Raw genomic sequence first — 15,218 nt, forward strand, 5'->3', positions numbered from 1 at the left:
AAAAATCTCATCTGAAAGTACAATGCTAAGAGTTTAGATATTTTGCATGTAGCATCACCTTGTGTTATATAAATCATTCCTTGGGTCATTTAGTTTATAAGAAATATAATTCTTATAAGTCTTTTTTGTGAAACTACAATGCCAAGAGCTTAGATATTTCCTAGCAATGCATCTAAAGTGAGCGATCAAGAACCACCATAATCCTCTCATTATCTCTATGAATTTCTCAATTATTTCCTGATGAAACGCAAAATAAGCTGCATATGAAGTAGATAAGTGACTCTATTATATGTAAAATATATGTTGCCTGTATTCTTTCAACAGAAGATGTAAGCGATAAATAGAACATGAATAGTAAAACACAACATTTATTTCTTTTAACTTTCAGAATATATTATATTGTTCTTATATTATGAATGTTAACATTTAATAAATAAAGTGATTTCTGAGGCATAATGTGCTTTTAAGACCCAGCGTTTGTCACAATGTTTTGTATATATTATGTTTATATAGAATAGTATTCAATAGAAAACGAGTTGGCATGAAATCGGTCATGGCTTGGTAAAAGCATATTTAATTATTCAACCTATTGAATGCATACGTGTTTCAAATAGTTCAAACTACAGAATTACATTTTTGTACTTTACTTTAACGTTTTTTATTTGCCCAGGCACTGGTTGCAAAACCGTGATAGCACATGCTGCAATCTGTTTTACAAAATCGATCAGCTCCGATCACGCTGGTTGGCGTTGTGATTCAATATTTAGATTTTGTTATGAAGATTATAAGAATCTTACACTGGATGCTGGTACAGACCGGAATATTTAGCTCTCGGGTAACTGTTTATGGCGGTAACGAGGCTCTTCTGAGTTTCCGCTAAACAGTTACCCGAGAGCTAGATATTCACATCTGTACCGACAGCCGGTGTTTGATTCTTTTTCTTTCAAAGTCAATTGTTTTCGGAAACGAAATAACGAAAATTGATATTTTCATTACGCACTTATTTTCTTATAATAGCGTATGAACATACAAACTTCATTCATTACTGTAAAAACAGATGAGTTATATTTACTTTCAAGTTAGGGATACCTCACCACACTATTTATACAAAGGCAGTTATTATGTTTTCAAAATCTATGCCGTGCTGTTTTTTTTTCTCATTTTTTACGCACCACCAGAATTGTTATCAGTAGATACAAATAATCTATGGGCGAGGATTATTCCGTTATTCGCCCACATGTTTTGCTATCGACCAGCAAATATGAATAATATTAATGCGAAACAGCAGTTCCGTTGTCAAACACAATACATGTATGATAAAAATACGAAAAAAGAAGAAAAAAGACTGTAAACAAAATTAATTCAATACATTTTTTTCTTCAACTTATAGTACTAATTAAATCAGATCATTAACCCCACACTCTGTCTTTCCTTCACCCTCCGCACAGATTAAATAATTATGCATCGGGTTTTTCTGTAGTTATGTATTTTGATAAATCTAGCTCGGTCAAATTCCAAGCAACATGATCACCGTCTTGTGGAATATATAAATTTGAACCTGAAAGAAGAATTTATAATTAAATATTAAAGTTCTGAAATAAACCCGCAAAATAAAACAACAACAACAAAACACAAACAACAAAAAAAACAATAACAAACAACAACTATTATCTACAGAATAACAATAAGAGTAAAGTTTATCTTTTTAAAGATTATGGCATCAACTAAAGCTGATTTCAGTTTTACTTTCAAATTGAAAGTGTCACGGATTCTTGTGAAGGTCAATTTGTGAGGTAATGGTTGCCCTTATATACTTGTAACCAACACAGACTTATTGATAGTTTAAATTATTTCGAAAGAGTTATATATAATTGTTTAATTGGCATACACTTGTGTAATATTTTCTACAAATTATATGACAATTGATACGGTGTAAATTTTAGGTATTAGCAATTGTTTTAACACTTTCACATGGTAGAAATATAATGACCAATGGAATAAGTAAATCGGGAAAAGAATTCAAATTCAAGATTTGTCAATAAGTTAGCTAATCGTTCAGTGTCCAGAAGATTACTTACCCACTTCATACTGTTTACCAGTAGAATGTTCAATTAGCTCCCAGTATCTCTCACCGGCTATTTCCGACACTCCATTATGTGCACTGACGTAGTATCCAACTCCAGGGAAATATGTCTGCGAAAAACTTAAAAGAAACCAAGTGGTATTAATTTGATTATTTGTAAAAAAACCCCTTCGTTTATACAAAGTGATAAGGACCATTAATTTGTTTGTAGTTTGCACTTCGTTAACTTGAATATCTTTAGATAAGAAAATTTGGGCATCTGCGTCCACGCCAACAGTACTTACTAGTTAAGCTTAATACCACTCACTATTGTTTGCAGAAGTACTTATTTTGGCATAACCATGCACCTTTTTCTACCTGTAATATCTGCTAAGATCTTTTAAGCATATCATTTTATTCAGAACACTAGGAGTGAGCAAATTACATTTTGGTTAGTTTCTGGTAACGTTGTACGGACGTGGTAAATGCTTGAATAACCTACAACCAGAGACATAACCAAGCCAGCATCACCTAGCACTCCGATGTGTTGCGCTGATCAGGCAAACTGTCATGCCATACAGCTTATGATTGTGTAAATAGTACTATATACCCATTGACAATAAGGGGAGACCAGGACACAGTGAAAGACAAGGCAAAGTGAAACACTTTATGAAACTTAGTAAGCAGAATTTAAAAGGTTTTCATAGGCACTACACTTGAGACGTCAACAGTTTTGAGACTTTTGAAGCTGTACGAAAGTGATGCTGGTTTAAGCTTTAACTGAATAAGATTAGATCACATTCGCTATTGTGCCATTGTTGTATAAATAATAAAATTCAACCTTATACGTTATTACGATTGTATTTTTTGCTTTATATACAATTGAAAATGAAGTCTTGTACATATTATGATTATGATTACCAACAGTATATATCATGTGTAAACCATTTCTGTTTAGGTTCACTCTGTATTTGTGTTGATTGATATTGCTACAAACTTTATAAGTTTAATACGTATAAAGCTGAATAAAGTGTGTTGTATTGTGATGCGCTGCTCAGCTAACATACATTTGTGATTGCATATACTTGTTTGACACTTACTTATTAAAAAGGTCCTTGCGTGTGTCACAGGCATGTTCCATATACGTGATTAGTCTGGTTGTATTACAGCCAGTGATGTTCATTTGTATCCGGTGATGAAAGAATGGTTCCACGAGTATGTTCTTCACCGAGTAGTTCATCTGACCTTGAACTTCATCAGCTATACATCCCGGACTTAAATGTGATAAAACCAAGGAAATTTAATAGTGGTAAAAGGCTGGAAGTTTGTTTAATAAATTATGTACGGTATACATTTCTGGCGACCTGAACATTTTCATCTTAAGTTAAATTTGAAATAGAGTTTGTCTTCGCGTTGCTTCATTATGTGTCTTAATTGTATAGTCTCGGGTTTTCTAATCGTTTTTAAAGATCAAGTTATGACCATGCATGACTGACTTGTTATGCATGTCCCGTTCCCCGTTTTGCCACTGGTTTCGTCCTTTCACGTTTTGGTTCGGTGTTTTGTGTCTGTGTGCCCTGTTGGTGGGGCTAGGTTGTATCAGCAGTTACGTTCTGTGAACCTGGCCTTGCCTTGTTGAACTTTGCTCTCATTTTTTATTTGTTATGACTTGATCACGATTATCTTTATCGCCAAACCTGAACGTATGCATGCATTGTACCCACGCAAATATCATCATATTGTCAAACAAAATCACATTGTAGAGTATATTTTAATATAAGCGAATACGTTAACTGAACAATTTGGGTTGCCCTGTTTTTCTTTTGTTAATTTCGTGTAAAGTAAAAGATTTGGATTTTAAAATATCGGTAAATAAGAAAATTTAAAAAAAATGCAGAACATAACAAATGGCTTACTTGAGAAATCCCGACACGCAACACGGTAGCACAATAATGAAAATGTTTATATTTATTGATGCCAGCATTTTCCTTAATGCGTCGAAATGAATGACAAGAAAGATAAGGCAGCGGAGTTGAAGCACAAATGTCAAATGAGTATTTAGAACACAATCACGTTATCTACATTAAACATACTGTCTACGTACTCTATGTAAAAACTAACATGATTGTAGGGTTCTTTAGAACATTTTAATCTAAGATACCTTACATTAATTACAGTTAGCTTCTTCTTCAAAGATAATATAGCATGGTAGTTTGGATCTAACTGTACACCCGCTTTAATAAAGACTTTGAATGTACAATGTAGGTTACACTTTGATAAAACTGAGCCTTTGTTGCTATAGCTGTAAAATGACAAGTTACATCCCTGCCTTAGTTCCTTTTAAATTGATGGAAAGTATGTAACATGACAATTTAAAACTAGCTATAACTCTGCCTTTGTTTGAAAAGCTGCAACAGGACAAATTGAATCTAAAATTTAAATATCTGTCGGGATAGCTTTAAAATGGCAACTGGACTGTACAAATATGGTTTAAAAACAGATATTTTGGAAAAGCTGTAATATGATAATTTTAATATATATCTCGAAATGGCTGTAACATGGCACAATGAAGCTAGCTTCCGCTCTGCCATTGTTGGAACATCTGTAGTTGGACAATTTGCATCTGGCTATAACTTTGGTGGTACTGATGTAATATGGCAATTTGGATGAAGCTATGCCTATTTATATATCGGAATAGCTAAAAGATGACTGTTTGAATCAAGTAAAACTAGAAATGTGTCCATAGGACACGGATGCCCCCACACGCCACTGTTCTGTCAATCTTATGACTCTAGGTCAACTATTTTTTGGACTACATGTGCCACAAGTTGAAAACTAAAAATCAACAAAAACCCATTATTCTGTTAAATTTGTTCGCAGCAAAAATTCATTCCTTTACTACCATCTACACATTAAGGTTGTTCATCCCTGGAAGTTTAAGCAAAATCTGCCATCCGGTTTAAGAGGAGTTGCGTTCACAAAATTTCTACAGAGTATATAGTGAAAAAATCAACAAAGGGCCATAATTCTGTTAAATTTGGTTGCAGCAAAAATTCCTTCCTTTACTGCATCTACACATTAATGTTGTTCATCCCTGGAAGTTTAAGCAAAATCTGCCATCCGGTTTAAGAGGAGTTGCGTTCACAAAATTTCTACATAGTATATAGTGAAAAAATCAACAAAGGGCCATAATTCTGTTTAATTTGGTCGCACCAAAAATTCCTTCCTTTACTACCATCTACACATTAAGGTTGTTCATCCCTGGAAGTTTAAGCAAAATCTGCCATCCGGTTTAAGAGGAGTTGCGTTCACAAAATTTCCAAATAGTATAAAGTGAAAAAATCAACAAAGGGCCATAATTCTGTTAAATTTGGTCGAAGCAACAATTCCTTCCTTTACTACCATCTACACATTAAGGTTGTTCATCCCTGGAAGTTTAAGCAAAATCTGCCATCCGGTTTACGAGGAGTTGCGTTCACAAAATTTCTACACAGTATATAGTGAAAAAATCAACAAAGGGCCATAATTCTGTTAAATTTGGTCGCAGCAAAAATTCCTTCCTTTACTACCATCTACACATTAAGGTTGTTCATCCCTGAAAGTTTAAGCAAAATCTGCCATCCGGTTTAAGAGAAGTTGCGTTCACAAGATTTCGGGACGTACGGACAGACGTACGGACGGACAGACGGACGGACGGACGGACACTCGGACGGACAAGTGCAACGCTATATGCTCCCACTCTGTGGGGGCATAAAAACTGTGGTGTACCTGTAATATGACAATCTATATTTGGTCATGTCTTCGCCTCTGGAGGTACTGCGGCATAATTTCTATTTGAATCTAGCTATATGACATTTACAAACTTTCTAGATAACTGACGGGATTTGAATTCTTTCATCCAGCTAGCTTACGGAAGGTCGCTGGTTCTGAATATGCATATAGCTTAACCCTTGTCTCTGGCTAAATAGTATAATAAATACTCTGAGATAAATAATAGATTGATGAATAATATGACATTTTGAATTTAAATATTAGTTCGTCGTCTTTCTGGAGATGCATTTGAAAAAGAAAGTTTTCTTGGATATATAAATTACATTTTGCAACAGAAAAATCTGACATCATTCAAGGCAGTATCATCACGGAATTTGCCTCGAGCTTTTTCCACTTTTGTCTGAATTCCACATACAGCTGTTCTATTCGGACATTGGTTGCTCCAAGCTCCCCATGTTCCCCATAGACCGTGTCCCGGGGGTTTGACAAGTTCGTACGTACGACCACCACGACACCGACACTTAAACTTTACATAGTTTGCAGCAGTGTCGTCCTTCATTCTACCCTAAAATTATGAATGTAAATATACAAAATGTATATCAATACGTAAATGTTCATATATAAATTAACAAATTTGCATAAGTTTAACTGTCTAGTTTAAAAAAAAATAGACCCGAGGAAAATATAATTGTAGCTTTAAAATTAAAAGACTATATACATTTGTATGTTTAACATAAGAAAATCCCGTTTTAAAATCAGCGGCATAATGTATGTGAAAATAGAAATAGTCTCAGCTTCTTTAAAAGGAAAATCGTACTTGATATTTCTCTACTTGAAGATCAAAAGAGCTGAAGTAAAAATGCTTTCGGCATTTGGTTTGTCCGACCCAGGATCCCCATGGTCCCTCAGTAGACGTGACATAACCAGTAACTTTTCCATCCTGGTCCTCACAGATCAATTTGATGGCATTCAATGCAGTATTGTCTGTAAGCTGTTTAGGTTCAATCTGTAATTAATGGTTTTTATAGTCAGTTATCAAATATAAATACAAGGACCAACAGGCAAGGGCGGCACTCATTGAACCCATCCTCCAACATGACCATTGGCAAGGAGCTCAGCAGGACACCAAACAAAAACAGAAAAGGGTACAATGGCAAAGCACGCACATGTGGTGATTATAAATTCAAAATAGGAAATCATAGAAACCGACAAGAATATGAGAGAAGGCAATTAATTCTTTAGACCAACAAAAGGATAATGACGCGAAGGAAGGGGTGGAAATAAAGGAAAAAACACAAGAAGAATATAGCAATAAACATGACATACATCTGGGGAACAGCGCTGCCATAAACCGCCAGCAGCATTACACTACATTAGCACTACTGAGAAGTTTTAAAGCAATTGATGGTGCCCAAACTAAACTGCAACATGTGCCTTTTAAACGAGACAGCGTAAATGATCATATGAATACATATAAAAAGTAAACACAATAAACATAAACAAAACTACTCAATATCTTTAAGGAAGATAGAGCAGCACCTACAACGACCCGACAAAGCAAGACAGAAGACAAAAATTAAAACGTTTCAAAACCAATGGGTTTTAAGAACTGTCTTTCACAATCTATCATTTGGTCCATCAAATATAATCAATAGAGGAAATCTAAGTGTCCGACTGCACACTTAGCATATGGCATGTCTTAAATAGTAGAATTATTACCTCTTTTAATAATATTTTTAACAAGTTTAGAAAATACATCAGAAGTCTGTTTTGATCATCAATAATACGTGGCGATATTGATTAATATGACCTCCAAATAAACATAAGATAACAGGTATCAGTGTCCACTTGAGAAATGCTTAAATCACAAAATTATTTAGCTTGCTCTACCTTCATGTCGTAACCGACGGCGAAAGATCCCTCCTGACAAAACTTTGCTGGTCCCCATTTACCCCATGGACCCCCATTGTTCACTCGCAGCATTTCCACAAATCTAGCATCGACTAGAATAATCAGAAAATGTAATGGTATTAGTTTATTCAATCATAACATTATGTTTTATCGTAATAAATTCCGTGAATAAAATAAAACATGAGTAGTACTTAATGTTTGGTATGTATGTGTTTTATTCTCCAAATAACTAGTACTATTCTGTGCATTTTCACATCTCATCACTAATTCATTACCTTATATTTAAAGAAATAAATTCAGATATCATAAAATGGAAAAGATACTAACACACGCACACATGCACACACGCACGCACGTGCACGCACACAAGTATTTCTAAGCAAAAATAATATAATAAAGCAAATAAAATATAAGAAAAGCGTAAAAAGAAAATTTCAATAGTTTTAGACTTTACATACCACCAGTTTCAGTGACTTCCGTTTCATCATAGTCTCTTGTAATATCATTTCCAGTCTCTAAATGATGGTTAACTGTCTCATCAGCAGGCATCTCGAATTCTCCCTCAATTCCATCTCTGACGCGGAAGAATCCCGCACAAAATATCTGACCGACAAGCATAAAGCCCACGAGAGTGCGGATTGATTTTATTACCATTGTCGCTGCTTCGTAGAACGCAACGTTTGCAATCAAAAATGGGAAATGAAATTTGAAAATGTTCTTCACCGTTATCCTGCCCGGAAATGTGCACCGGCGCGTTAGATAAGCGTTGTAAACAGTTTGCGTCAATCATCAAGTGTTTCCGGTATTAATTAATCTTTCTCAATTTGGCTGATTGAATCGAATTTGTATTATTAAAATATTATTTACATGGCAAGCTGAAAATATAAGTGCAACGAAAACAACAACAGCAACAACAACAACAACAACAACAACAACAAGAAAGTACAGCACAAAAAAAATGAATTTAACACATTTTATTTTGGAATAAAACCACAAGTCTGTCATAAGAAATTAAAAGTTCGGTTATTTTTCCTTAACAGAAATCATAAATATTAAACATGACATAAGTGGGTTTGATGCAAATTATGTAAACAATTGCATTCTAAACCCTGAATTTGTGTCGTAAATTTTCCTAACGTTGAGTTTTGAATAACCCGGAGATTTACGACACTAGAGAACATTTGCTGCCAAAATATTTCAATGCAATATTGAGAAAAATGAACTAACATTTTTTCAAGAAAAGTTTTTAAATTTTTTAGAAAAGTAAAAATATACACAATTTAGGTGATGGTTTACATTAAATTTGCAATGAGGTGCTGAGTTTGCAGTATTCATCACCGTATTTCTACTGCGTGACCAACACAGTATGGACTATTTTTGCGTATTTTGACCTTTATTTGGTTAAATACATGCCGTTTGCAAACTGTAAATTACATTTCTTTGTTCACTTGACAATATTTTTTATATATATTTTCAACATTTTCATGAAACTGCTCTTTTAAGCGACACTTAAAATTTAATTATCATTGTGAGAATGTTAGATGTACAATGATTTTATCGGGCGGAACCAGGATATGGATAATAATAACCATACTTCCTATTTCTTAAGCTACAAATATAAATTATTTTCATCATTATGGGAAATCAATGAACTTCTTGCCTTTGCGCAATGTTTCAATTAAAATTATTAATATCGATTTAGCCTCGATTTCATTTTCCGAGTCTAAGAATAAATATCAATCCATAATGTATTCCATCTAGTCTCGATTTCATTTTTTCGTGTAAAACGTCACGTTTAATTCATATTGAACTTGAACGATAAAATCTATATACATCATGTACCTCAATATTAAATTAAAGTGGAGTGATATCATTGGCTGTATTAGAACATTAATATAATACAAAATCACTGTTAGTGTTTCCTTTAGTTGAACGTACTAAAGTATTTTCTCCTAAAAAATATGGCGGTGTGAAATATAGAGTTTTTTAATATACATTTCTAATTCTATGTATTGATTTTACTGGACTAGTTCAAAGCTGAAAAACTTATATTGGCCTCGTCTGGTGCCTCGTCCAAAAAATGGTATTATAGCTGTGAAGTACAATATAATTATTTTTGTGCTAGACATTGTATTTTAACATCATCGTATTTATTATAATTATATCTATAAAGGCCTATACGTATACATCTTACGTTAAGGGGCGTCCGTGGCCGTGTGGTTAAGGTCGTTGACTTCAAATCACTTGCCCCTCACCGCTGTGGGTTCGAATCCTGACAGGGACTTTGGATTCTTTCATGTGAGGAAGCTATCCAGCTAGCTTACGGAACGTCGGTGGTTCTACTCAGGTGCCCGTTCGTGCCTGAAATAATGCACGGACGGGCACCTGAGGTCTTCCTCCACCAGTGAAGCTGGAACGTCGCGATATGACCTATACTGTGTCGATGTGACGTAAAACCAAAAAACAAACAAACAAAATAAGTTAATTGTAACAATTTTAATAACCTAGCTAACGTTGGGACTCTTTGCATACATGCACACAGGCTTTTTATGTTTGGACGTGACTGCTTTATCTTTGAGAATTTTGATTTCTTTATCTCTGGATATGTTAAAATTTGCACATCATTATTATTTCTTTTATCTATGTTATACTACATGTTCTTACTTTCGACGCAATATGAGTTTTTATCTATGTGTTAACTTAAATAACATCGCATGTGTCTTGTTCACTGTGGATTGATGTGTAATATTGGAGGGGATGGAATTTAGACATTATTCTTTTATTAAGGCTTCATGACAGCACGCCATATAATGAATATATAACGGAAGTTATTTCAACTGTTCTTTTCACGATTTCAACTGCACGATTTCAGTTTCGTGAATTCACGATTTCAACTTCACTAATTCACGATTTCAACTTCATGAATTCAACACACAAATTCACAATTTTCAATTTCTCGTATTCAGTTGAAATCGTAAATTTGTGAAGTTTAAATCGGGAATTTGTGAAATCGAAATCGTAAATTCGTGAAGTTGAAATCGTGACTTTATGAAGTTGAAATCGTGAACTTTAGGAAGTTGAACTCGTGTACTTGTGAAGTTTAACTCGTGAATTCGTGAAGCTGTAAACGTGAATTCTTGACTTGAAGTTGAAATGTCCCCTCCGATCTTTCGTAACATTGTGATAATTATTTGTTATTGTTATTTTCGTGGAAAAAGAGAATATCTTAACTTGATATATAAGTATTTATATTTACTCTTCCGTTTGGTTGCAGGTCACAGTAAAAACAACACATCGTAAGAATTCAACATGTCCGACATCCTACAAATCTGAGAGACGTTTTATTGAAAATTATCAAAAGTATTTATATATAAAGTATCAAAAGAAAATGTGACATATATAAAGTCGGACAAAATTCATCTTTAGTCACTAAGGCTATCTGAATTGCACGGCAGCTTACAGCAATAGAATGCGACGTCATTAAGAGCAGTATCATCTCCATGCCATTGGCATTTCTCTACTTTCGTCTGGATTCCACAAATTCCTGATCCTTTAGGACATGTGTCGCTCCATGCGCCCCATTTTCCCCAAAGGCCGTGTCCTGGCGGTTTGACCAGTTCGTAGGCATGTCCACCATGACACCGACACTTAAATTTCACGTAATTGGCTGCTGTGTCGTCCCCCCGTCCCTGTGTGAAACAAATTAAGATCACACTAAGGCAGTCTTGTAAATAAATGTTTTGAATGATGGCTGAAGTAAATAAAACTGTGAGGCTCAAAATCAGCAAAACAACTGTGACTTGCTATAAATTCGTTTTCTTCAATATGTAGAGTGTTCTAATTAATCAATTAATTTATTTATTTGAAAGTACTTTTAATGAAAAAATGAATGAATAAATAAATAAATAAGTAAATAAATAAATAGAAATAAATAAATAAATAAATAACTATTGAATTTACAATAAATAAATCAATAATAGATAAACATTAAAATAGATACTAATAAATAATAAATAAATAAATAAATAAAGCAATAAATAAATAAATAAATAAATAAATAAATAAATAAATAAATAAATAAATAAATTAATTAATTAATAAATAAATAAATAAAATGAATGAATGAATGAATGAATAAATGGATTAAAATGTACCTGAGGTTTTTCTACTTGAAGATCGAACGCGGCAAGGTGTCTGTGCCCGTTACAATTTATTCGTCCTACCCAGGAACCCCATCTGCCTTGTGTTGAAGTTACTTCACCGGTGTATTTTCCTCTTTCATTTGCACAGATTAGTTTGATCGCATTTAACGCAGTATTGTCGTTGTGTTCTAAGGGTTCGATCTGGATTTGTAAACACAATTTATTATTTATTCATATCATTATGATAAAGCTTCTTATGCTAACTTTTTAATATCATTTTAGTTCATTGTTGACTCAAAACTGATCCCACAGGCATAAAATCTAAAAGCAATCTATAGATCTAAACTTGTATGACACATCTTAACTTGTACAAATGCATAAATGGAAGTCTAAACGATTACAATGAAGTTCCACCATGCCAATTATTTAAAGGGAAACATAAATGAGAGTTTCAAATATCAAATATTTGTAATAAAAATGACAAGCCTGATGTCGTGCCTCAAATTCTAGAATTAGGCAAACATTATGAAAAATAAAGATAATATGTATAAATCTAAAATTAAAGTAATAGTTTTGAATACTGCAGCTTTACTACTAAAAGAGCTCCTCCCTGGCCCAATGTCTAAAAACCATTAAATTAGACACAAGATGATAAATCAAGTTGGGGGAGACTAAAATAATGATAATGACATAGAGAAAAACAAATTCCCTAAGAACGTAGATACCGACAAAATTGAAAAAATGTTGCAGGCTCGGTTTGATCGAGCGTGTTCATGGGCAGTAATGGTAAGTGCAAGTTACCGTCCACGGCCCCCTTGCACCGGCTCAAGCAGAATTCAACATTTAAACATGAAAATGGTAAGATGTTTAATTTAGAAACACCCGCAAATGTGTTTATAAAACAAAGAATTTAATCTTACTTTCATGTCATAGCCAACAGCATACGAATCACCAGGACAGAACTTGATATTCCCCCATGTACCCCAAGGTCCTCCATTATTTACTCTCAATATTTTGGTCCACAGCCTATAAGTCTCTGTTTAAACAAAATTTTTAAATTTTGAAATGTATTCTCAAGTAAGACAAATTTTTTTTTACATAAATAAATAAATAAATAAATAAATAAATGAAAGATATATCACACACGAATTACTTACCTATCAGGTTTATATTCTAGTATATTGTACATTTTTTTATTTTACGTTTAAATCATAATTTTAATTAAAATAAAAACGCAGCTGAAGAACTAACATAAGTCTTTCTCTTCTAAATAATGATAAAAATCATGATTTGACAATTTCATTACCTGAGCTGTCGTCTGCTTTTGATTCTTCTATGAAGCCGTCTTCACCATCACTAGTGTTACTATCATCATCAGGTATCTGAAATTCTTTCACACCTTCAGTCACTCAGTCGGTTCGAATCCTCTATCTACACCACATAGCGCTCGGCCTACAAGAAAAATAACGGTAAATAAGAAAATTTCTCGCATTACGACGCCCATGTTCTTGAAGATCCTGTGCAAAACTGTGAAGTTACAAGAAGGGTTGAGCTTTTATAAGGCTTCGGGAACGTATATTAAACCATATCCGTTTCACAAATTGTGCGAGGATCATCAAATTTGAAATTTTATTGATATATTTATTGATAAACCATATATTGTTTCCGCAATATAACATATGCACGCATTTCCTACTATTGTTTGATTTGAAACACTTACTTGTTATCGGTAGGTCAGAAACTTCAAGATATACTAGAGTAATATTTCGGTAACATTTACATTCAAAAACTATATTCTATTCTTCTGGGCATCGTTTCATAGAAAGTTCTAAGTAATATCCTGAGTCCTAGGCCTTATGAGCAACTATTGCACTGACTTAAGACCGTTTCAATAAATATTTTGATCTTTAGTCGATGACTTGGAATTTAGTTAATTTCACCCCCTCTTAGAAAAGATAAGAGATACATTGAACACATGCTTCAAACCATAATTTGTTCATGCTTATCTACATGACAATTCAGAAATTGAAAAAAGTATTAACATAGGAGTCATAAGTTAGTATATTTTCTTTGTAGCACCAAACTGTCTCAGTTTTAGTCTAAAGACTAATTTTAGACTGAGGACTAACAATTGCTGTTGCTTAATGTTGTGCAACAATAGCTGTTGCTTGATATTGTGTAACAATATCTGTTGCTTAATGTTGTGTAACAATAGCTGTTGCTTAATGTTGTGTAACAATAGCTGTTGTTTAATGTTGTGTAACAATATCTGTTGCTAAATGTTGTGTAACAATTGCTGTTGCTTAATGTTGTGTAACAATAGCTGTTGTTCAATGTTGTGTAACAATATCTGTTGCTAAATGTTGTGTAACAATTGCTGTTGCTTAATGTTGTGTAACAATATCTGTTGCTTAATGTTGTGTAACAATTGCTGTTGCTTAATGTTGTGTAACAATATCTGTTGCTTAATGTTGTGTAACAATTGCTGTTGCTTAATGTTGTGTAACAATAGCTGTTGTTTAATGTTGTGTAACAATATCTGTTGCTAAATGTTGTGTAACAATTGCTGTTGCTTAATGTTGTGTAACAATATCTGTTGCTTAATGTTGTGTAACAATTGCTGTTGCTTAATGTTGTGTAACAATATCTGTTGCTTAATGTTGTGTAACAATTGCTGTTGCTTAATGTTGTGTAACAATATCTGTTGCTTAATGTTGTGTAACAATTGCTGTTGCTTAATGTTGTGTAACAATAGCTGTTGTTCAATGTTGTGTAACAATATCTGTTGCTAAATGTTGTGTAACAATTGCTGTTGCTTAATGTTGTGTAACAATATCTGTTGCTTAATGTTGTGTAACAATTGCTGTTGCTTAATGTTGTGTAACAATAGCTGTTGTTTAATGTTGTGTAACAATATATGTTGCTAAATGTTGTGTAACAGTAGCTGTTGCTTTATGCCATGTAACATTAGCTGGTGCTTAATATGTGGTAACACTATCTGTTGTTTTATATACGGTTACGTTAGTTGTTGCTTTATGTATGGTGACAATAGCTGTTGCTTAATATATGGAAACAATAGTTGCTGCTTTATTTATCGTAACAATAGCTGTAGCTTTATATATGTGGTACCTATAGCTGTAGTCTTATTTATGGTAAATAATAGCCTTTACTTTATATATGGTAACAATAGTTGTAGCTTTATATACTGCAACAATAACTGTTGCTTTAAACATGTTAAGAATAGCCGTGAAGGAGTTTGAACTTTGATGTAATTCACATGATCAAACTATAAACTTATGTGGACAATAACAGATAAAATATCGACCGGAAAC

General features: G+C 33.4%; 3 protein-coding genes across 3 annotated transcripts; all 3 read right to left on the reverse strand.

Moving 5' to 3' along the window:
* Positions 1-1,357: 1,357 nt before the first annotated feature.
* Positions 1,358-4,440, reverse strand: LOC132718685 (uncharacterized). Its single transcript, XM_060702400.1, has 4 exons — positions 3,979-4,440; positions 3,163-3,336; positions 2,079-2,203; positions 1,358-1,558 (listed from the first exon to the last, which is right to left on the reverse strand). The coding sequence occupies exons 1-4, from the start codon at positions 4,044-4,046 to the stop codon at positions 1,458-1,460; spliced, it is 468 nt and encodes a 155-aa protein (XP_060558383.1). The 5' UTR covers positions 4,047-4,440; the 3' UTR covers positions 1,358-1,457.
* Positions 4,441-6,042: 1,602 nt separating this feature from the next.
* On the reverse strand, positions 6,043-8,456 carry LOC132718684 (vitelline membrane outer layer protein 1 homolog). Its single transcript, XM_060702399.1, has 4 exons — positions 8,203-8,456; positions 7,724-7,836; positions 6,651-6,839; positions 6,043-6,398 (listed from the first exon to the last, which is right to left on the reverse strand). The coding sequence occupies exons 1-4, from the start codon at positions 8,396-8,398 to the stop codon at positions 6,153-6,155; spliced, it is 744 nt and encodes a 247-aa protein (XP_060558382.1). The 5' UTR covers positions 8,399-8,456; the 3' UTR covers positions 6,043-6,152.
* Positions 8,457-11,041: 2,585 nt separating this feature from the next.
* Positions 11,042-13,482, reverse strand: LOC132718687 (vitelline membrane outer layer protein 1 homolog). The gene is made up of 4 exons (XM_060702402.1): positions 13,193-13,482; positions 12,807-12,922; positions 11,899-12,087; positions 11,042-11,433 (listed from the first exon to the last, which is right to left on the reverse strand). The coding sequence occupies exons 2-4, from the start codon at positions 12,810-12,812 to the stop codon at positions 11,167-11,169; spliced, it is 462 nt and encodes a 153-aa protein (XP_060558385.1). The 5' UTR covers positions 12,813-12,922; positions 13,193-13,482; the 3' UTR covers positions 11,042-11,166.
* Between the last annotated feature and the right edge of the window lie 1,736 nt (positions 13,483-15,218).

The sequence above is a fragment of the Ruditapes philippinarum genome, unplaced genomic scaffold, assembly GCF_026571515.1.
Source record: "Ruditapes philippinarum isolate M1 unplaced genomic scaffold, ASM2657151v2 ctg941_1_1_1_1, whole genome shotgun sequence".
Lineage (NCBI taxonomy): Eukaryota > Metazoa > Mollusca > Bivalvia > Venerida > Veneridae > Ruditapes > Ruditapes philippinarum.

What these genes read in the sequence shown, in the direction of transcription:
- LOC132718685 (XM_060702400.1), bottom strand. Translation starts at nt 4,046, where the DNA reads ATGCTGGCATCAATAAATATAAACATTTTCATTATTGTGCTACCGTGT. An exon ending in TGCGTGTCGGGATTTCTCAA is followed by an intron (nt 3,337 to 3,978) that starts GTAAGCCATTTG and finishes ATCACATTTAAG; the next exon opens with TCCGGGATGTATAGCTGATG. An exon ending in TGGTAAACAGTATGAAGTGG is followed by an intron (nt 1,559 to 2,078) that starts GTAAGTAATCTT and finishes TTCTTCTTTCAG; the next exon opens with GTTCAAATTTATATATTCCA.
- LOC132718684 (XM_060702399.1), bottom strand. Translation starts at nt 8,398, where the DNA reads ATGGTAATAAAATCAATCCGCACTCTCGTGGGCTTTATGCTTGTCGGT. An exon ending in CCGTCGGTTACGACATGAAG is followed by an intron (nt 6,840 to 7,723) that starts GTAGAGCAAGCT and finishes CATTAATTACAG; the next exon opens with ATTGAACCTAAACAGCTTAC. An exon ending in TTCAAGTAGAGAAATATCAA is followed by an intron (nt 6,399 to 6,650) that starts GTACGATTTTCC and finishes TCATAATTTTAG; the next exon opens with GGTAGAATGAAGGACGACAC.
- LOC132718687 (XM_060702402.1), bottom strand. An exon ending in TTCAAGTAGAAAAACCTCAG is followed by an intron (nt 11,434 to 11,898) that starts GTACATTTTAAT and finishes TGTTTCACACAG; the next exon opens with GGACGGGGGGACGACACAGC.